Here is a 21947-nt window from a genome sequence, read left to right as displayed (position 1 = left end):
GGGGGCGCAGGCGCTCTGGAAAGAAGCTGTCCCAGACCTCACACCCCCTCAGGAAGAGCCGTAACTCCACATAGAGGAATTGCCACTTTATTGGGGGAACAGAGGAACAGGAGGAAGCCCGGGCTTCAAGGCCATCCCCTGGGCTCTGTGCGGCCTGCATCGCAGGGGATGGAGCAGGGTCCTACATCTCAGGCCGGAAGAATATCAGGGGGTCACTCAGCCCAGTCTCTCATTCCACAGAACAAGAAAGAGGCTCAGTTGTGATTAAAAAGAAGGAAGGGCTTTTCTCTTCACTGCTGCCCCTCATCCAAGGTCATGCTCCCCAGGCCAACATTCTGCCCCTCTAATCTAAGGGTCCCCCTTGTCCAAGGTTCTTTCCCCAAATCTAAGGCCCTGTGCCCCCCTTGTCCAAGGTTCTTTCCCCAAATCTAAGACCCTGTGCCCCCCTTGTCCAAGGTTCTTTCCCCAAATCTAAGGTCCTGTGTCCCCCTTGTCCAAGGTTCTTTCCCCAAATCTAAGGCCCTGTGCCCCCCTTGTCCAAGGTTCTTTCCCCAAATCTAAGGCCCTGTGCCCTTCTTGTCTAAGGCTCTTTCCCTAAGCCTGAGGCCCTCTATCCCCCATTTCCAAGGCTCTACTCTGAGCAAGGGCAGCTGGGGCGTCCTTCTTGGTCTACATGTCATCTTCAGTGACCAGGCAGTAAAAGTCAGTGCGGGCCCCATAGTTGCGGGACCCCAGGTCAGAGACATCGATGTCATTCCGCTGGGTTTCTCCACCAGAGCCCGTAAGGCTTGGCAGCTCAGGGATAGGGTTCATGCGTGGAGGGGGGAGGTCTTTAAAGATGGGTCCCCTAACACCTGTGGAGAGAGTCCAGGTCAAGGTGACTGGCCCCTCTCCCCCCCAGGCCAGCCCCTCCATTTCCAATGGTTTTGTTGCCTTCCTTCTGGCTTTGAGGTCCTGCCTTATTCCCCGCCTGGCAGCAGAAGGGAGGAAAGGGCAAAAAGGAAGCAAGCTAGTGCTCCACTCAGGAAAGTGTGATGTGCAGAGGTGGGCAACGGAGCGCCCATGGGGTCCCCCAAGTTGGGACGAGGTCACACACACCTGTCCCCAGAACAGCCTGTGCTGGTCCCAGTGCCTGCCAGCTAAGGCCTGGAGTTCACTCCACAGGTCACGGAGCCATGGTCCCAATCTCATCGGCCTCCCCAGCCTTCTGTCTCTCCCGGCCCTCACCGGTCACATCCCTTCTCCCCCAGACCATTCCTGTGCCAAAGCCGGGCTGCGGGGCTTACCCAAGTCTCCTTCGGGATCGGGGTCTGGGTCGGGGTCTGGACCAGGCCGACCCTCCAGGAAGCCACCGTGGAGAGTCAGCATGGGATCTTTGTCCCCCTGCAGCTGAGTCTGGGGGTCACTCATCAGGGCCCTGTAGTGCACCTTTCGTGGCAGGGCTAGACGCAGTTCCTTCCAAAAATCAGAGGAGGGTGTCTGCAAGGCAACCACGGGGAGTTCCTGAGAGGGTGCCCAGGGGGGTTCTGGGCTGGGGCAACCCCTCTGAATGAGAGCTTTCTGGGCATCGGCTATCAAAACAGGCTCCCGGGTATACAAATTCACTGTACACGCTGTGCATATACATCCACTGGGATGTGCTCCCCAAACTCGGAGACTAGCGAGAAACAGAGACCCCAACTATACAGTCCCTCCCAGGGGACCAAAAAGCCTCCTTCCCTTCCTGCCATAGTTCCCTTTATCCCCAAAGGACCATGGCACACCCTTCTCCCATGGGGCCCCTCTATCCTTCCTGATGCTTCCTGCTTTTATCCCTCATCCCCAAAGGGCCATGGCACCCCCTTCCCTTCCGACCACAGCCCTTGCCTCCAAAGGATCACAATGTCTCTTCCTTGCCTTTTATCAAGCCCTTCCCCCCCCAGGGGGCCCCAGTGCCCCCTTCCCCTCCTACCACAGAGCCCGGCTTCCACAGCAGCAGGGTCACAACGTGTCGGTGTTGCCGAAGCAGTCGGAGAGCGGGGTGTGAGGAAATGTGGGTCTGACCCTCAAACGTGATGAAGATGGGCTTTCGGGACAATTCAAGCAGCCTCCATAGGCCATCCCTAGACCAGCCAAAGTCAGGAGCAAGGGTTCAGAACCAGTGAGATACCCAGAAGTCCAAGTGACCACCAACCTCCTTCCCATTCCGCCTCCTCCCCCAGCCCAGGTTTCCCACTGTGGCACCTGAAATTGTGTCTGCACCAGGCCTGAGCCAGGAAAGCATCCGAGAGGACCACAATAAGACGCCGGCACCGGCTAAGGTTCATAATCAGGTCTGCAGAGGGCTCTGAAGGGGAGGAGAGGGAAGGAGAGCCTGAATCAGGGCAAGGAAGAGAAGGCTGGCGGAGGTGGCCAGAGGATTTTGGAGGGGCCCATCAGAGAAGGCCCTGGGTGCTTGCAGGGAAGCTGCCAAGGTCCAGCTTGGCCAGTACCTGAGTTAGGAAGGACATCTCTGTCATCTAGGAGAAGCTTGTAGCCATGCCGATTCTCCAGCTGGGGCTTCAGGATGAAGTTCACAAACTTCCTGTCTTCTGGAGAGCTGGTGTAAGAGATGTAAGCATCGTAGAGCTTCCCGTCTGGGAATGAGAGAGGGAGGGAGGGAGGGAGGGAAGGAAGGGAACGGAACGGGGAGGAAAGGAGGGAAGAATGAAGGAAGAAAGGGAGGGAGGAAACAAACACCTATTAAATGCCTGCTATATGCTAGACATTTTGCTGTGTTTTATCATAAATATTATCACATTTGAGTCTTGCAACAATTCTGGAAGGTGAGTGCTGTTATTATCCCTACTTTACAGATGAGGAAACCGAGGCAGACAAAGGTAAAATGATTTGCCCAGAGTCACACAGCTAGTAAAAATTTGAGGTTGGATTTGAATTCAGGCCTTCCTAACTCCATCCACTCAGTCATCTCCTAGCAGAACAAGACTAGTGATCAGTTTCCTAGCCCTGGGACTGTGTGTTTCTGGCACTCTGGCCCATGAGCACGGGTATCTTGGCAGGGATGTGGGGGTTGTTTTGTTTTTAGTAGTAGCCTAACTTACATTTTTTAAAATTTTAATTAATTTTAAAATTTAAATTTAAAATTTAATTTTTTTTAAAATTTTAATTTAAAATTTAATTTTTTTTAATAAAAATTTTAAATAACATTTAAAAAAACTATTCTTTTATTTAAAGTTTTAAGTTCTGGGAGATGGAACTGAGATGGCAGAGAGAAGCCAGGAAGTTGCCTGAGCTCTCTCTAGTTTCCCTCTGACGCCACACAAAAGCCTCAAAGAATTCTGGAGTGATAGGATACGCAAAAATGTGGAAGGAGACAATTTTCTGGGGAAAAAATCGACTTCACTTGGACAAAAGGAGAGTATATCCTAACACAAGCAGTGTCTATGCAAACCAGCTCTCGGTCACAGTACAAATCATTAACTGAGGCTCCTCTGTTCTGGCACAGCAGGCTAGCTGTGAGGCCACCAGCCCTAGTGCAGAAAGCAAAATGGCAGCTCCAAAACCCAGCAAACAGGCATGACCAGACCAGGTCACCCTAGAACAGTAAGCAAGTCGCAAGCACCTGAAGCCTGTTACAAGAAGCCAGGGACCAGCCCGTCATAGAAAGCACAAGATGCTTAGGACAGTGCCCCCTGTGCCTAGGAACAGAGATCAACTTAAAAATGAGGAAAAAACTAAACAGACAAAAAGAGGGCTGACCATAGAAAGCCTCTTTGGTGGCAGGGAAGATTAAAACACAAATTCAGAAAAGAATAGCAATGGCAAAATGTCTATATGTGAAGACTCAAAGAGGAAGAGAAATGGGCGTCAAGCCCAAAAAGTCCTCTTGGAAGTCCAAAAGGGATTTAAAAATCATGTAAGAAAGGTAGAATAAAAATTGGGAAAAGAAATGAGAACTATGCAAGAGAATTGTGGAAAAAATAGTCAACAGCTTGGGAAGGAAAGCACAAAAATTGAAGAAAACAACTCCTTACAAAATAAAATTAGTCACATTATTGGGAAAAAATCCACTGAAGAAAATGATGCCTTAAAAAATTAGAATTGGCCAAATGGAAAAGGAGGTACAGAAGTTAATTGAAGAAACTAATTCTTTAAAAATTAGAATTCGGTAAGTGGAAGCTAACGACCCTTAAAGACATCAAGAATCAATTAAACAAAATTAAAAGAATGAAAAAATAGAGAAGAAAAATGTAAAATACCTTACAGGAAAATAGATCCAGAAGAGATCATTTGAAAGCTGTGATACTTAAAAAAAAAAAAAAAAAAATTAATTTAAAAAAAAAAAAAAAAAAAAAGCCTGAACAGCATCTTTCAAGAAATTATCAAGAAAAACTGTCCTGACATTCTAAAGCCAACAGGTAAAATGGTCATTGAAAGAATTCACCAATCATTCATTTACTGAAAGAAATCCCAAAATAAAAACTCCAAAGATTATTCTAGCCAAATTCCAGAATTCTCAGGTCAAAGAGAAAATACTACAAGCAGCCAGAAAGACTTCAAAAAGTCACAGTCACGATTATCCAGGATTTAGCAATTTATACTTTAAAGGATTGAAAAGCCTGAAATATGATATTCTTGAAGGCAAAGGAGCTTGGATTAAATGAAAAATCAACTACCCAGCAAAATTGAGCATAATCCTTCAGTAGAAAAGATGGATATTCAATGAAATAGGGAACTTTCAAACTTTCTTGATGAAAAGACCAGAGCTGAATTATATATAATTTTCAAATAAAGTCAAGGAGGCATAAAATAGCAAACAGAAATAAAATAAACACAGTATTAGGTTAAGCTGCTTACATGGGAAGATGATACTTGAAACATTTAAGAACTAAATCTCTATTGGGGCAGTTAGAAGGAGTCTATTTAAATATGATGATAAAAAATTAATTAAGGCATAAACAAAAGGATCACATGGGGAGTAAAGGGAAAAGGGAAGCAGATTGGGGTAAATTATATCATATGAAGAGGCACAAAAGACCTGTTACAGTAAAGGGAAAGAAGAAAGGGAGATGGGCATTGTTTGAATCTGACTTTCATAAAATTGAGCCCAATGAGAGAATAATATATACACTTAATTGGGTAGAGAAATCTATCTTAACCTACAGGGAAAAAGGAGTGTAAAGGGGGAAGAAAAGAAGGGTGCAGATAGAAGGAAGGACAGATTGAAGGAGGTGGGAATTAGAAGAAATATACTGATGAGGAGGGACAGTGACAGGAAAGAGAAAAGTATAAAAAGGGGGATAGGATGGAGGAAAACATACAGGAGTAATCATAACTGGGAATGGAAATGTGATGAACTCTTCCACAAAACAGAAATGGATAGAAGAGTGAATTAAAAACCAGAATACTACAATATGCTGTTTAAAAGAAACACACTTGAAGCAGAGACATACATAGAGGGTAAAAGTAAAAGACTTGAGAAGAATCTATTACGCTTCAGCTGAAGTTAAAAAAAAAAAAAAGTATCCCCATCTCAAAGTAAAAGGAAAAATAGATCTAATTAAAAGATGTAAGGCATGATACTATATCTTGCTAAAAGGTACCATAGACAATGAAGTAATATCAAAACTAAACATCTATAGACCAAGTAGTATAGCACCCAAAATCTTGGAAGAGAAGTTAAATGGATTATGGGAAGAAATAGAGATCAAAATTATAATAACAACAATAATAAACTGGAATCTAAATAATCTAATTCTATTCTTTTTTTTCCCCCTGAGGCTAGGGTTAAGTGACTTGACCAGGGTCACACAGCTAGGAAGTGTTAAGTGTCTGAGACCAGATTTGAACTCTGGTCTTCCTGAATTCAGGGCTGGTGCTCTATCCACTGCACCACCTAGCTACCCTAAATAATCTAATTCTAAAGAATTAGTGGTTCAAAACAACAAATATCAGAAATAATCAGTAATTTCATTAAAGAGAATGACAATAATGTGACAATATACCTAAGTTTATAGGATACAGCCAAAGCAGTATTTAGGGGAAATTTTATATCCCCAAACACTTGAATGAATAAAATAGAGAAGGACGACAATGAATTAGACATGAAACTAAAAAAATCCCCCAAAAGGAACAAATTTAAAATCTCCAAGTAAATACTAAATTAGAAATTCTGAAAATCAAAGGAGGGATTAATAAAATTGAAAATACAAAAATTACTGAGTGAATAAATAAATATAAGAGATGGTTTTATGGGGGAAATATCAAGTAGATAAACCATTGGTTAATTTGGTTTAAAAAAAAGAAAATTACCAGTATTAAAAAATGAAAAGGAAGAATTCACCACCAATAAAGAGGAAATTGAAGCAATAATTAGGCTCTATTTTGCCCAACTATATAATAATAAATTTGTCAATCTAAGTAAAATGAATGAATATTTACCAAAATATAAGTAGTCCAGATTAACAGAAGAGGAAACAAGATACTTAAATCATCCCATTTTAGAAAAAAAAAATATATAACAAACCATCAGTGAACTCTCTAAGAAAAAAAAAAATCCAGGATCAGATGAATTTTCTGCCAAATTCTGCCAAATATTTAAAGAACAATTAATTCCAATACTACATAAACTATTTGGAAAAATAGGTAAAGAAAGAGTCTTACCAAAATCCTTTTATGAGGCAACTATTGTGCTGATACTTCAACCAGGAAGTCAAAACAGAGAAATTATAGACGAAGACGAAGACGAAGAAGACGAAGAAGACGAAGAAGACGAAGAAGACGAAGAAGACGAAGAAGAAGAAGAAGAAGAAGAAGAAGAAGAAGAAGAAGAAGAAGAAGAAGAAGAAGAAGAAGAAGAAGAAGAAGAAGAAGAAGAAGAAGAAGAAGAAGAAGAAGAAGAAGAAGAAGAAGAAGAAGAAGAAGAAGGAAGAAAGAAAGAAGAAAGAAAGAAGAAGAAGATTTCGTCACCGGGATAATATACTATATCTAAGTGAAATTTATACCAAGAATGCAAGGCTGGTTCAATATTAGGAAAACTATGAGTCTACTTTACCATATTGTTAACAAAACTAACAGAAATCATATGATTATCTCAATAGATGCAGAAAAAGTTTTTGACAAAATACAACATCCATTCCAATTAAAAACACTAAAGACCATAGGAATAAATGGAATTTTCCTTAAAATGATAAGCAGCATCTATCTAAAACCATCAGCAAATATTATATGTAATGACAATAAGCTAGAGGTGTTTCTAATAAGATCGAGGATGAAACAAGGATGCCTGTTATTATACCTATTATTCAATATTGTACTCAAAATGTTAGCTTTAGCAGTAAGAAAAGAAAAAAGAAATCGAAGGAACTAGAACAGGCAATGAGGAAACAAAACTATCATTTTTTTGCAGATGATATGATGGTATCCTAGAGAATTAACTGAAAAATTACTTTAAAAAATGTTATATCTTTAACAAAGTTGCAAGATATAAAGTAAACCCACATAGATTACCAATAAAACCCAGCCGCAAAAGTGAGAGAAATTCCATTTAAAATAACTGTAAATAATATAAAATATTTAGGAGTCTATCTGCCAAGACATACTTGGGAGTATATGAACACATATTAAATTATTAACATAAACACTGATGAAAGTACTGATTGTGAAGTGAAGTGAGCAGAACTGGACAACATTGTACACAGGTAACAGCAAGATTGTGTGATGATCAACTAGGAAAGACTTAAGTCTTCTCGGCAATAGTGATTCAAGGCAATTCCAGTAGATTTGGGAAGAAAAATACCATCCATATACAGAGAAAGAAATATGGAGACTTTATGCAAATCATAGTATTTTCACTTTTTTTTTTCTTTCTTGTGGTTTTTCTCTTTTGTTCTGATTTTTCTTTCATAACATGACTAATGTGGAAATATGTTTAAAATGATTGTACACATATAACCTATATCATGTTGCTTTCTGTCTTGGGGAGGAGAATCCTAAGGAAGGGAGGGGGAAATTTGGAACTCAAAATCTTTTTTAAAAAAATGAGTGCTGAAAACTATATTTATATCTAACAGGAAAAAGTAGCTCTTTTTGTAGTGGCAGAGAATTGAAAATCAAGGGCATGTCAATCGAGCAATTGGAGAATGGCTGAACAAGTTATAGTATGTGAACGTAATGGAATACTATAGTACAATAAGAAATTATGAGCAGACAAATTTCAGAGAAATCGAGAAAGACTTACATGAACTGTTATTGAGTGAAGTGATCAGAAGTAAGAGAACATTGTATACCATAACAGAACATTCTGTGATGATCAACTATGATTCACTTAGTTCTTCTCAGGAATGCAATAATCTAGGACAATTCCAAAAGACTCATGATAGAAAATGAGAGTCACATACAGAGAAAAAACTAAGGAATCTGAATGCGGATTGAAATAGAATATTTTAACTTTGTGTGTGTGTGTGTGTGTGTGTGTGTATGTGTGTGTGTGGCTTTTATCTTTTATTCTGTTTTTTTTCTTTCACATAACTTATGTGAAAATATGCTCAACATGATTGTACAGGTATAACCTATAGCAGATTGTTTGCTGAATTGGGGAGAGGGGATGAGAGGGGAAAAAATATGAAACTCTAAATCTTATTTTAAAATCATTAAACACTATCTTTACATGTAATTGGAAAAGTAAAATGCTATTTGTCTCCAAAAGAAAAAAAACCAGTATGCAATATAATGGTAAACAATCAGATATAGATTATGTATACAAAACTATGAAAAAGGATTTCTATATTAATCTTTTTGTGCAAGAAGACTCAAGTAAAAGAAAAATAATGGAAGAAAAAGTGAAAACTGCATGCTTCAGTCTGTGTTCGACCAATATCAGTTCTTTCTCTCAGTATGGATAGCATGCTTCATCATGAGTCTTTTGGAATTGTCTCAAATCATTGTATTGCTGAAAATAGTTAAGTCATTCACAGTTCATTGTATAAAACCGCATACAATATTCTCCTGGTTCTGCTCACTTATACTTGACGCAAGTCTTCCCAGGTTTTTCTGAAATTATCCTGCTTATTTGGAACTATGCTCAAAAAGTTATCAAACTGTGCATACCCTTTGATCCAATAATGTTACTACTGGTCTTATATCCTAAAGAGATCTTAAAAAAGGGAAAGGGACCCATATGTGCAAAAACGTTTGTGGCAGCCCTCTTTGTAGTGGCTAGACCCTGGAAAGTGAGTGGATGCCTATCAATCAGAGAATGGCTGAATAAACTGTGGTATATGAATGTTATGGAATATTATTGTTCTGTAAGACATGACCAGCAGGATGAATACAGAGAGGCTTGGAGAGACTCACATGAACTGATGCTGAGGGAAGTGAGCAGAACCAGGAGATCATTATACATGTCAACAACAAGATTATGCGATGATCAACTCTGATGGATGTAGCTCTATTCAACAATGAGATGATTCAAACCACTTCCAATTGTTCAGTAATGAGAGAATCAGTTACACCCAGAGAGAGAACTATGGAAATGAGGATGGACCACAACATTGCATTTCAAATCTTTCTGTTACTGTTTGCTAGCATTTTTGTTTTCCTTCTCAGGTTTTTTTCTTTCTTTTGAGATCTGATTTTTCTTGTGCAGCAAATAACTGTGTAAATATATATACATATATTGGATTCAACATGTATTTTAACATATTTAACATATACGGGACTATCTGTTATCTAGGGGAGGGGGTAGAGGGCAAGGAGGGGAAAAGTTGGAACAGAAGATTTTGCAAAGGTCAATGTTGAAAAATTACCCATGCTTATGTTTTGTAAATAAAAATCTGTAATAATAACAATAAAAAAGAAATCATTCTGCTTGTCATTTCTTATAGCAAAATTGTATGCCATCACAATCATAACCCCAGCTTGGTCAGTCATTCCCTAATTCATAGGCTTTCCTTAGATGTCCAATTCTTAGCCATCACACACACACACACACACACACACACACACACACACACACAAACACACAGACACACACACGCATGCACACAAAACTGTTATACTTTTGTACAAATAAGTCCTTTTTCTTTTTCTTGATCCTAAATGCATCCCTAGTAGTAGTATTACTTATCAGAGGATATGCACAGCTTTATGGCCCTTTAGACATAGTTCCAAATTGCTCTCCAAAATAGTTGGATCAATGCGTAACTCAACCAACAGTGAATTAGTGCCTAGTTTCCTCACATCTCCTCCAACATCTAACATTTTCCTTTCTTTTTTGTCTTATTACCCACTTGAGGGGTGTGAGGTTTAAGAAATTGCCGTTCTCTAATCAATAGTGATTTCATATAAATAAAGATAATTTTGATTTTTTTGTCTGAAAATGACCTGTTCACATCTTTTGACCATTGATCAGTTGGGGAATGACTTGTATTTTTTATAAATTTGATTCCATTTTTGGTATATTTGAGAAATGAGGCCTTTATTAGAGATGCTTATTGCAAAAATTGATTCCCATCCTTCTGCTTTCCTTTTAATTTTAGTTGCATTGGTTTTGTTTGTGCAAAACCTTTTAAATTTTATATAATCAAAATTATCTATTTTATATTGTGTGATGCTTTCTATATTTTCTTTGGCTGTAAATTTTACCGTTACCCATAGTTCTGAACTACTCCATGTTCTCCTAATTTACTCATGCTGTCCCCACCTTAAAAATAATGTGCCATTTTGGCTTTAACTTGGTATGTGGTGTGAAATGTCTCTCTCTACCCAACTTCTGCCATACTTTATTCCAGTTTTCAAGAAATAATGACTTTTTGATCCAAAAATAATATGCTAGATTGTTATGGTCATTTGTGCCTAAATCTAATCCATTGACTCACCACTGCATTTCTTAGCCAATACGGATTGCTTTGATAATTATATCTGTTTTGTTAAGGGGGAACATGAATCCCTCCTCCCCCACCTCCCCATGGTATGATGTGGGATGGGCAGTTCCTTGTCATAGCCCACAGAGCCCGAGCTTTCTCACCATTCATCTCCACATCCCCATACTTGTCCCGGTACCAGAGCAACACACGGAGGCGACATTTTACATAAAGCAGGGCAGCCACGAGCAGGATAAGCAGGACCAGAAGGGAGGCTAGGACAGCTAGAACATGGCCAGCAGGATCTGGGGAAGGGGAAAAGGAATCATCATTAAGCTGGGTACCTCCAAGGCAGCAGGGGATATGCTGACTCCTGCCTGTCCCCAGCCATGGCCATACCTGTTCTCTGCAGAGTGAATGAGGTGCTACAGTTCCGAAGTGCACAGGTGAAGATCCCATAGTCCTGGACACTTGTTAGGTTGACTCCCAGGATACTGGACACAAGCCTTTCAGATGTGTTAACTCCATTCCTGAGGAGATCCAAGGGAGGCCCCAGCCATACTCACTGCCCCTGCAGTTTGAGGGCTGAGCTTACAGCTCTGAGTCCCTGAAAAGGGGACTACAGGCAGAACATACTTTCTTTGACCAAACAATGAGCTGAGCTTCAATAGACACTGGAGAGTGTGGGGGGGGGAAAGGTTCAGAGAGGAGTTGGGGTCCAGCAGAAGATAATTCTAGAGCACACAGGCCCCAAGTAGTTTCAGGACACAGTCCCTTAGGAAGTTCTATTTAGAATTGTGACATGAGGAGGATGGAGAATGGAACAGGAAGAAAGCGAGATGTATGTGTCCCAGGTTACCATTCCTCCCTAATACTCTTGTATATCTCTCCTTCTAATGTCCACATACTCTCTTTCACCTTGACCTGTGTCCCAGATAGTCATTATTTAAGTTATGTTCTGGTGAGTTACTCCCCCAACACTTCTCCCTTGTACCCCTCTTGGGGTACAACAAGAAACTCTTTTCACTTTCTCCTACATCCCCTCTCCAGTGTCCAGGACAGTTGCTCCCCCATTTAACTTCTAGAGAGAAGAGGTGGGGAGTTGGTCTCCCCCTGCAACCTTGAAATTAGGGATAGAGTTATAGGGCCCCCAGGCCCTTGCTCAGAGTGGTCACTCCTCCCTATCCCCAATGTTCCTTTCTATAACTAGACAGTCAGTTTCTCCATCTCTGGGGTGAGTGAGATCTCTGTCACTGCTCGTGGTTTTTTTTGCCTCTTAGGTCTGGGAAGGAGGTGACAACTGGCGGTGCCTCTTTCTCTTCCCCCAGTCTCTGGGTACCTAATACTCATAGCCATCCTTACCAGAAGACTTCCTGAATGTCATAGAGGCTGTGATTCTCCAGCAGGTGATCATCCTTCAGCCACTGGATAGCAGGGGGGCAGCGGCCCTCGAACGCCACTGAGAACGTGCAGTTCAGAGTGATCTTGCTACCCAGGGTTGGCAGCAGGACCTGATCCTTCAAGGGGTAAAGGATGGTGGGGGCCGTGTCACAGAGATCTGCAGGGGAAAGCCAGTCATTTACACTGGGAGCCTCAGATGGGTCAGACGTTGAGAAACATCACAGTTAGATGGCCTGCCTATCCAGTCTTCCCTTCTTCCTTCCAGCCCATTGGCCAAAGGAGCAGCTATTTCACAAGTGCTTTGCCCTCGACCTCCTGAATATGGGTGTCTTCCTGAGCCCCTGTGCCATATGAGAAGTTCACAGATGGGCAGCCCTCTTTGTAGTGGCCAGAAACCGGAAACTGAGTGGATGCCCATCCATTGGAGAATGGCTGAATAAATTGTGGTATATGGAATATTATTATTCTGTAAGAAATGACCAACAGGATGATTTCAGAAAGGCCTGGAGAGACTTACATGAACTGATGCTGAGTGAAATGAGCAGGATCAGGAGATCATTGTATACTTCAACAATAATACTATATGATGATCAATTCTGATGGATGTGGCCCTCTCCAATAATGAGATGAAGCAGATCAGTTCCAACAGAGCAGTAATGAACTGAACCAGCCACACCCAGGGAAAGAACTCGATGACTATGAACCACTACCTAGAATTCCCAATCCCTCTATTTTTAATTTTCTTCCCAGGTTAATTATACACTGTTTCAAAGTCCAATTCTTTTTGTACAGCAAAATAACTATTAGGACATGTATACATATATTATATTTAACTCATACTTTAACATATGTAACATGTATTGGTCAACTTGATATCTGGGGGAGGGGGTGGGGGGAAGGAGGGGAAAATTGGAACAAAAGGTTTTGCCTTTGTCAGTGCTGAAAAAATACCCATGCATATATGTTGTAAATAAAAAGGAAAGAAGAAGAAGTTCACAGATGCTCCAGCTCTTCAGAGTAGGTGGACAGGGTCATAGGTGGAGCCCGTGCTGGAGACTCTGGCGTCTCTTAGCCAGTGAACTCTGTGGCCAAAGCCCCGGAGCAGGAATGGTCCTGAGCTCCATGCATGGTGTAGGTTGGGGGCTAGGCTGGTGGGAGAACATTGAGTCACTGCTGTGCTGCTCCCTACTCCCCTGTCATGAGGTCAGACACTCTGGAGTTCCCCATTCTGCTGCTTCTACTCAGCTAGCTTCTGTTACAACTGGGTACTCCTATGATGGCAGGCGCTCCCATTTCCCACCTGCTCTGAATCCCTGGGAATCACCTGTGTGACCCACTTATGATTCCTTGAATCTCAGAGCCAGGCAAGGACTGAGACATCACTTGGTTCCACCCCCACATTTGATAGATGAGGAGACTGGAGGCAGAGAGAGGAAGGGCAACCCTTTGAAACTAAAAATATGCATTGTGCAGCAATCACAATTTTCTGTGAGAGTGGGCTATAGGATAAAGGGAATTAGCCCTTGGCAGGAGCCAGAATTGGGGCAGGAGCCCAAGACTTCAGCTTGGGAGTTATGGGCCTGGATTTCTCCATATCACACAACCTGGGGATTCGAAGTAGCTCTTTAGGACCAGGAGTCTCCCTCCTCCCCCAAGTACTAGATGACCCTCTGACTGACATTTAGAGCTATGCGCTATCTTACAGGCATCAGAGCAGTTCACCACGGGGGAGGAGGTCACTGCCCATATGGAAGTGGAGCACGGAGGAGAAAATATGCGGTCAGGACTCAGTTCTGACCCAGGAAGAAAGCACTACAAGTAGTTGCCTAGTTTTTCCCAGCAAGCCCTTCCAGGACTCTCCCTACCTGCCATGACCAGGCCAGGAGGACCTTTATTCTGGAATCTCTCTGTGTGAACTGCTCAGATGAAGGCTGAAATCAGCTTTACTCCCAGCCGGGACCAGTCCAGAGGAATCCCCTGAGAGCTTAGCCAGAGGGCCTGCAGCAAAACCAGGAGCTCTGCTCTTTCCTGTCCTGTCTGGTCTGGTTCCTGCGGTCAACTTGTCCCGGGCCAGTCAGGGGCTACATGCACTACACAGAATGAAGACATTGGATAAACAGGTAAGCACGGGACTAGTTAAAGGGTAACAGTTAAAGGGCCCCTCACAGTATCTATGAAACACCGCCCTCCCCCTTCCTCCCCGAACCACAGTCTGACCTCTGCACCCTAGTTTTCCTCTATCTCCTTCCCTCCCGCCTGACGAAAGCTGCTCTCTCCACCCGAGGCGAGGGCCCAGACTGGAGGAGATCGGTCACCTGTCTTCAGCCGCTTTCTTCCGGACTCAGGTCCAGCCATTTGCTTGGATTTAAAAACAAACTCTTCCAAAGAAGCCAGGCCCTGCTGCCTGCCACGATCCCCACAGGTGAGAGCCTCTGCCAGCCGGCTTTTCACTCACCCGGAAGTGGTTATGGGCTTGTTTGGGCTCAGAAAAGCTCATGAGCACACAATCATAAAAGAACTCAAGCATGTAGGGTTTTGTTTTTTTTTTTTTAATCTGAATTTCTCCCTTGTAGCTTCCTGGCTCAATGGTCACATCCTTTCCTCTACCCAAACCCCACCCAGACATTATTAACCCCATAGCTGTCACCTGGCAGCAACAATCAGTGTCCTGATTGGAAGAAAACGTCTAACAGTTTAGCAAGGCATCAAACAGTGCAGCAAGTCTCCCCAAAAAAACATCCTAGCCAACACCCAAACATCGTGGCAAGTCTCCAAACATTGTGGCAAATCCCCTAAGAAATGGCAAAGCAAATACTCAAACATTGTAGCAAGTCCCTAGTTGTGACAAGCTCCTAAAATTGTAGCAAGCCTCCAAAGAAACATTGTAGCAAAGACCCAAACATTATAGCAAGTTCCTAAACATTGTGGCAAGCCCATAAGAAAAGGTAAAGCAAGCTTCCTAAGCTTTCCTTTTCTTATTAAAATAAACATCCAAATCTGTAGCAAGTCTCTAAAGAAACACCCTAGCAAACAAACATTGTGGCAAACACCTAACCTTAGAACAAGCCCCCAAAGAAACATTTCAGCAAACACCCAAACATTGTAGCCACTTCTTACAGTTATGGCAAAGGCTCCACAGAAACAGCACACCCCCACATACAGAGCAAGTCCCTAAGCTTTGGGCTACAATGTTGGGGTGTTTGCCTTGAATTTTTCTGCAACTTGAAAGTGGCTGTTCCATTGTGGCTGTTCATACCCCAAAGCTCCCTCAAATAATAATAATAATAATCTGGGCCTTCGAAGGCTTAGGCCTTCCAGAAGGGCTGTTGGGTTGTCGGAAGCAGACCGTGTTTGGCTTCATTGAATACCAGGTCCCCAAGGATGGGAAACACCCAGCACCACCGATCCTGAAGGAGCTGCAGGAAACACAGCCTCCCGCTGGGCTCCAGGTGCCAGAAGTGGGGGCCGGCCAGGCCAGCCTTCCAGGCTTAGCCCAGACACAACAGCGAGGCGATTCAGTTCCTACCCTCTCAAAAACTAGGGACTAAGCCAAAGATGAATCCATGCATTCGTCTCTCTGCCTAGGCCAGGCCTGGGAAACTAGCTCCCTTGGCTGACTCCACAGGCTAGCCCAGACCCAGAAACTGAGGGCTCTGATGCCCTCATGAGGGTTTGGGTATCAGCTGAGGGCCGGGGGACTAATAGTGCCCAAAATCTGCCCCACCGGCCACAGCCCAGAAGCAGCAAGGCCCACCCCCGGAAGCCTGCCTTCTCCCTTTCCCTTCCCCATAGTCTTTCAGTTGATCCTCAATCATCCCACCGACTACGCCCCCCACCTGTTGCTGGGAAAGGGGAAGCAGCTGAAGGTGGTGGGGAGAAGGAAGTATCACAGAAAGAATAGAATGTGAGAGAGGAAAGATTTCTCACACCCCCAATAAGGCCTTCTAGGGTGAATCAACAGGCCTTTGATCTCCCAGCAGACGGGCCAGGTGGCCCTGGTAGTTTCCTGATCCAGTCCAAGTCCCTCTCTCCCTCACCCCTTAGTGACCTTCCCCCTTTTCATTTCCCGTCCTCTGGGGCAGAGGCCAAGGAGCAGGAGAACCTTCCCAGCAGTAAGTGGGGAGGGGGAGGAGCTAGTCCTTCCACTCAGGCAGGAAGCTGGGCAGGCAGGCCTGAACTGAGTGACTACCCCTTGGCCTGGGAAGTTCCCTGCCCCCCCCCCCCAGGCCCGGCTGCCTGTACCAGCCCTGGCTTTGCCCTCAAGCTCTGCTGCCACCCTCTAGTCCCACCCTTCCCCCAGAGCCACCGAGAAAGGTCCAGACCTGAATCCCGCAGGCTGCCTCATTGCTTCCCCGGCTCCCTCTCACCGAGGCTCGGCCGGCCAAACAGGCGAGCTGCCTCACCTGGACAGGTGCTCGGCAGCTCTGGCAGGTGCAGCCCCGCCCTCTCCCTCCCTTCCTCCCTCTGGCCCAGGGAAGGGGAGGAGCAGAACTGGGACTGACTCTAGAGGGACCTAGCCTGCAGGAACCTGCGCCCCAACCTCTAGTGGAGGAAACCAGAGGAGAGGAATGAAGGAGGGAGACCTGAGGACTTGGCGCCCAGGATTCCTCTGTTGGAAGCCCGCTGACTCAGGCTGGGAGATGACCCTCCGTTCAGAGCTGCGGGGCAGACAGGAAACGACAGGTTGGCTAACCATTGCCTTTCTGCATTTGCCCCTCCCTACCTCCCTCCCCCCCAGCTGCAGTCCCACCATCTTCTCCACAACTTTCCCCGTGGCTACCACCATTCTCTCGGTTACCCAGGTTGGATTGTCTCCTCCCTTCAATTCCACACCTCTCCCCACCATTGAATCCTTGGTCAAGTCTTCTCAAATCAGCGCCTTATCACTGTCCCTCCCTTCATGCGGACTCTGGTCAACCACTGAAATGGCAATGCACCTCTGTCACTAGCCTGCTCAACCTTCAGTGGCTCCCTATTACCCCTAGGACCCAATACACTCTACACAAGTTGGCATTTAATGGTTTGTTCCTACCTTGTTACACGTGCAGCGTACCCCAGCAAACTGACCTTACCGTTCCTTCCATGGGTTTGTATAGGGCCCGGCTTTCCCCCTGCCCTATCTTTGCATTGTTCACTCTTGCCTGGTGTAACCAGTCTGGGGCCTGTCCCAGAAGAGGCAGTAAAAATGTACTCCCTTCTTAGGTCTTCCTCTTAATATTCCTGACTTCCTACACCCCTGAGCCTCCCCTGGACCACCTCTTCTCCGTTATTCCTTTATTTAGATCTGTGTCCGTGCACATTGCTTCCCCGGGTTAGACTGTGGTCTCTGTGCGGATCTCAGGTCCCCGGTATCTGGACTATTGTAACCCTATCATCAACTACTGATTGATTGATTCTCTCTCATGCAGTCTCTGAGCCAGAGAGAGCCTCAGGAGCATCAAGGCCACCTGGGAATCCCCTCTGCAAACATTTGTGAAAGGGGTCATCCAGCCTCTCCTTGGGACACCCCGGCCCCCAGGGAGGTCAGCAACTCACTCCTGCCCAAGACAGCCCTACGGGAAGGTCAGCCCTCATGCTGCCCAGAGCTCCAGGCAGACCCAATGAGACTGATCTCTCTGCAGAACGATAGCCTTTCCAACACTGCTCTCCCGATCTTCCACACAGCTCCTCTTTCCAGGCTAAACACCCCAATCCCTTCGACGGACTCTGTTATTTTTTTTAAGCAATTTTCAAAACATATTTCAACATTGACTCTTGCAGAGCCTTGTGTTTCAGACCTTCCCCTCCTTCCCCCCAGCCCCTCCCCTAGATGGCAAGCAATCCAATATATGTTAGACATGTTAAAATGTGCTAAATCCTGTATGTGTAAACTTATTTATACAATTCTCTTGTTGACCCCCAAAAAAATCAGATCAAAAAGGAAAGAAAATAAGAAAACAAAATGCAAATGAACACCAAAAAGAGGATGCCATGTTGTGATTCACACTCAGCTCCCATAGCCTCTCTCTGGGTGTAGATGGCTCTCTTCATCACCAGATCATTGGAACTGGCCTCAGTCATCTCATTTCAACTGACTCACTACAAACTAAAGGCTGCCTGGGGGTCCACAGTGCCCAGAATACTGGGCCTGGAGTCAAGATCATCTGTGTTCGAAATCGATCTCAGACACCAGCTGTGGAACCCTGGGCAGGTCTCTTCCTCTGCCTCAATTTTCTCTTCTGTAAAATGGGAACCATAATCATAGCAACTGCCTCCTAAAGTGATGTGAGGATCAAATTAGATCTTTTCTAAAAAAAAACTCATGCTAGCAACTGTGTTTTGTGATCTAAAGCCTTGCTCAGGCTGGCAATGGCCGCCTGCCTTTCCTCGAGTTCCTCCATTGCCGAGTCCTTTCCTGATTCCCTCCGGCAATCACCTGTTTCCCAAAATGGACATTTGCAGACCTTAGCCCTGTCTCCATCCCAAGGCACTGGCTTCCAGGTTCTATTCCAGGAATGCTTCCTTCCAGAGCCCCTGTCACTCAAGAGGAGCTGCTTCCCTTTCAGACCAGGGGCTTCGCAAAGGCAGAGCCTCTGTCCTCCTGCTTCATCCCCCAGGCCTTAACGTCACAGAATAGCCTGTAAGTCAAAGTTGATGTGGAGACCTGCAGGGGACTGCTCATGAACTGTCCTGAGGTAGTGGGGAGGGGGGGGAAGCTCATTGGAGGAAGATTCCAGGCCCTGATTTAGCCCCTGGAAAGAGAATGGACAGGTGTTAAGGGTTGAAACTCTGAGTTGATGCACTGAAGTCTACAACAGAGCACTTAAGGCTAATTGCCAATTGGACAATATTAGCATTTGCTTGGGAAATGGCCCTTCCCACTATCCTGTGCTGGTTCCACCTTTTGGTGTATACAGAGAATTGTGGGAAGGATTAGGGGGTGGAGTAAGACAAGCCAGAGTCACTTTGGTGGTAGAGAAGGAAAAGGAAGGTCGGGGAGATCCTGTGTCCGTTCCCTTCACTTCTGCCCCTAAAGACCAAGGACTTTTGCTTATCCTGACTCCAGCTGATTCTAAGGTATCCACGGTGCAAACTTCACAGACAGGGACACTCTTGCAACAGCCACGAGCTCTGAAATGTGTGCGAACTTGTGGGAGAGGGGGAGGGGGCCATGCTTTGTACCAATTCTTCCCCCGCCACGCGGAAGTCGAGCTGGCTATTTGATATTGACTGATGAAACTGCCAGCTGGGGGCTTGGGAGCCAGGGGACTGGGGGAAAATCCAGTTCCCTGAAAACTCGGAGGAAGAGCCAGTCCCGCTCTGGGAAGCCAGGCTGCTGCTGCCAAGAATAACTTTCTTTCTGGGTCCCACATACCTTACTTGGAAGCACACATTTTAAAAAATCACTTTATTATCCACAAGGGTTTAGAGAGCCAGCCCTGCCTGGGTGGGACACCCCTCAGTCCTTCAGAGGCTGGCGGGACAAAGGGCACCCCAGAAGCTGGGTTTGGGCACAAATCCCATCCAGGGTTAAAGAGTGGATCCAGGGTCCAGCTGTCCTGGCACCAAGTCGAGGGGCTCAGGGCTTGTTCACAAAGGAAGGAGGGACATACAGAGGGTTAGCCTCTCCTTCTAATACTGCTGCCCATCTCCTGGTAGCCCAGGGGCAGAGATGATGTGAGAGGAAGATCACAGAATCCAAGGGACCCAGAAGTCACACGGCATCCATGCCAGACAGAGGCTACTCTGGGCAGCCTTCAGTGCTTCTAAGTTGTCTTCTAGCCTTCCTACACATCAGTAACCCTGGAGTTGAGGCTGTGGAGGCAAGGGAAGAGAGGGAGGAGGGAGAGGCAAGAAAAGAGGAGGGAAAAGAGAAGGGAAAGGGGGAAAGGGGGAGGAAGAGGAGGAAGGAGGAGAGGGAGAAGGGAGAATCAGATTGGAGACTCCCCAACTACTCTGCATAGGTCTAGTATCTCCTTCAAAGGAAGGAAGGAAGCCCCAGGGACTGTTCTCAAAACTGCACCCTTCCCCCTTCCAAACTCAGGGGAGGGGCCAGAAGAGGAGTGGGAGCACCCCCAGGGAATTGACCGGGGAGGGGGGACTAACCCTAACTCTAACCTTCCCCTTCCACCCTCAGAGGAGGAGCCAGAGGTGGAGCTGGAGGCAGCTTCTCCTACCGTAGTTTCTTTTGCAAATCCACAAGTTTTTCCTCCAGAACTTTGTTTTTCACAGTCTGGGGGATGTCAGGAACAAACCAGGCAGCAATAAGCTTACCACACAGGGCCACATGCTGAGGGGGGAGAGGGGCAGTCAGGGGAGCTCGGGGCCCAGCTGCCCTTACCCTCCTGACCCTCCCCGGGCCTCACCTCGAAGAGAATGACAAAGGCCAGCCTGGAGGCCAGGAGGAACCAGAACTCGCCCGAGTAATTGTAATCCTCCTTGTTCCGGTAATCTCGGTACCTGGAGTGAGAGAAGGGGCCGTGAGGGGTTCCGGGGGCAGAGAGGCAGGAGAGACTAGCCGAGTGCTCCCCTCACCAATCCAGGCCTGACTGCCTCTCTGGCCCAGCCACACCTCCTCACTCCTCCCTCAGGACGCTTCTCCCCTTACCAGTCCCACCTCCTTGGCCTAAGTGAGCCTTTGGAGAAGGAGGGGGCAGAGTCCCTGGCTCCCTGGCCTTGGTGCTGATTCTATATGAAGTCATCCCCTTCACGACCGCCATCTCTTTGGCACGGGAGCACTCTCGGGATGGGGGATGGACCACAGTAAGGGAATGGTGGTCAAAGGAAGGCTTCCCTCCCGGTCTCTCAGGCCACACGGGGCCAGAGGGTAGAATCAAGCCGCAGACTCTCGGAACTCCAAGCCTAGCTGCCCTTTGAGGCCAGGCTGGCTCTCCCTGTCCTTGACCTCCAATCTTCCCTTCCCCCCAGTCCCTGGGCCTGCAGAAAGGAGCAGAGCCCGATGGAGGGCACTGGAGTCCAAGCGCGCGGGCAGCCTGCACACCTGCACTCAGTCACCTCCTCTAGCCCTTGATCCGGAACGTGGTCCTTGAAATCCTTGGTTTGGAAAACCGAAAGGCTGTGGTTGACGTATCCGGTCAGACAGCTGTGGGACAGGGAGGAGGATTGGGGATTGGGTCCTGGCCTGTCCCGGGGCCAGGGGAAGGGCTCCCCGGTGACAGCGAGTGCCGCACTGGCAACGCATGGAGGATGCTCTTCCAAGGGCCCAGGGCTAGACCAGACCCAAGAGCACCTGGGTTCTGCAGGGCCCTGGAGCCCCCCCCCCCAAGTCCTCTCCTTTTCTCCTCCACGTAGAAGTCAAGAGGCTAAGAAGTGAGCTTAGTTTCCTCCTCTGCCTCTAAGGTCCCTCTGAGCTTTATGAGCCTCCCTGTCTGTTCCTTCCTTCTCCTCCTCCTCCCACCACCCAGGGCCCCCCAGGTCAGAGAACTGGAACGGGGAGGGGAGAGGGGGGAGGGGGCAGCTCTGCCCAGGTCCTGCTCACTCAGCTGTGGTGTTGCCCCGGCTGCACGGCCCATAACGGTACTTGTACACGAGGCGGGGAATGAATTCCGACGTGAAAGCGATGACCATCCCATTGGCGATGACGGCCAGCACCCCGATGGCCTCGAGCACCTGCAGCCAGGTCCCTGGGGGATCGGGGAGGACGGGACTCGGCAACGGGGAGCCAGGGTCGGGGTCCGGGGCTTCCTTTCTGCCGGAGGCCAGTCT

At 46.1% G+C, this 21947-nt stretch overlaps 2 protein-coding genes and 1 long non-coding RNA gene across 9 annotated transcripts in view; 1 reads left to right on the top strand and 2 right to left on the bottom strand.

The window, feature by feature from the left end:
- Nucleotides 1–71: 71 nt before the first annotated feature.
- Nucleotides 72–16714, bottom strand: SIGIRR (single Ig and TIR domain containing). 5 transcript variants are annotated; one of them, XR_012483448.1, is made up of 11 exons: nucleotides 16565–16714; nucleotides 14108–14332; nucleotides 12204–12399; nucleotides 11241–11371; nucleotides 11006–11146; nucleotides 2472–2615; nucleotides 2224–2326; nucleotides 1952–2102; nucleotides 1287–1479; nucleotides 522–854; nucleotides 72–393 (listed from the first exon to the last, which is right to left on the bottom strand). XR_012483448.1 is itself a non-coding variant. In XM_074275028.1 (10 exons), the coding sequence occupies exons 2-10, from the start codon at nucleotides 14112–14114 to the stop codon at nucleotides 670–672; spliced, it is 1251 nt and encodes a 416-aa protein (XP_074131129.1). In that variant the 5' UTR covers nucleotides 14115–14332; nucleotides 16565–16714; the 3' UTR covers nucleotides 72–669. The 5 variants fall into 5 exon arrangements, 3 of the variants coding, with proteins under 3 accessions (XP_074131129.1, XP_074131130.1, XP_074131131.1); XR_012483449.1 differs by having other exon boundaries at nucleotides 72–436; nucleotides 565–854; XM_074275028.1 differs by having other exon boundaries at nucleotides 72–854.
- Nucleotides 14219–21947, top strand: part of LOC141546876 (uncharacterized) — a 7891-nt gene continuing 162 nt past the window's right edge. The window contains exons 1-5 of the long non-coding RNA XR_012483451.1: nucleotides 14219–14362; nucleotides 14527–14664; nucleotides 16760–16925; nucleotides 17651–19298; nucleotides 21150–21861. This is a non-coding gene — a long non-coding RNA (uncharacterized LOC141546876). The remainder of the gene's footprint in view (nucleotides 14363–14526; nucleotides 14665–16759; nucleotides 16926–17650; nucleotides 19299–21149; nucleotides 21862–21947) is intronic.
- ANO9 (anoctamin 9) overlaps nucleotides 19615–21947 on the bottom strand; it is a 15498-nt gene continuing 13165 nt past the window's right edge. For 2 of the 3 annotated variants that reach the window (XM_074275016.1, XM_074275015.1), the window contains 5 exons: nucleotides 21721–21865; nucleotides 21223–21324; nucleotides 20588–20681; nucleotides 20399–20511; nucleotides 19615–20036 (listed from right to left, as the gene is read on the bottom strand). In XM_074275016.1, the coding sequence (XP_074131117.1) occupies nucleotides 20009–20036; nucleotides 20399–20511; nucleotides 20588–20681; nucleotides 21223–21324; nucleotides 21721–21865 (482 nt within the window). In that variant the 3' untranslated portion in view covers nucleotides 19615–20008. Of the gene's footprint in view, nucleotides 20037–20398; nucleotides 20512–20587; nucleotides 20682–21222; nucleotides 21325–21720; nucleotides 21931–21947 lie in introns of those variants that run through there. The other variant, XR_012483445.1, reaches the window with a different exon arrangement.

The sequence above is a fragment of the Sminthopsis crassicaudata genome, chromosome 6 (assembly GCF_048593235.1).
Source record: "Sminthopsis crassicaudata isolate SCR6 chromosome 6, ASM4859323v1, whole genome shotgun sequence".
NCBI classification, from domain to species: Eukaryota; Metazoa; Chordata; class Mammalia; order Dasyuromorphia; family Dasyuridae; genus Sminthopsis; species Sminthopsis crassicaudata.
Note: the sequence above shows the minus strand (reverse complement) of the source record. Positions and strands in the feature narration are given on the sequence as shown.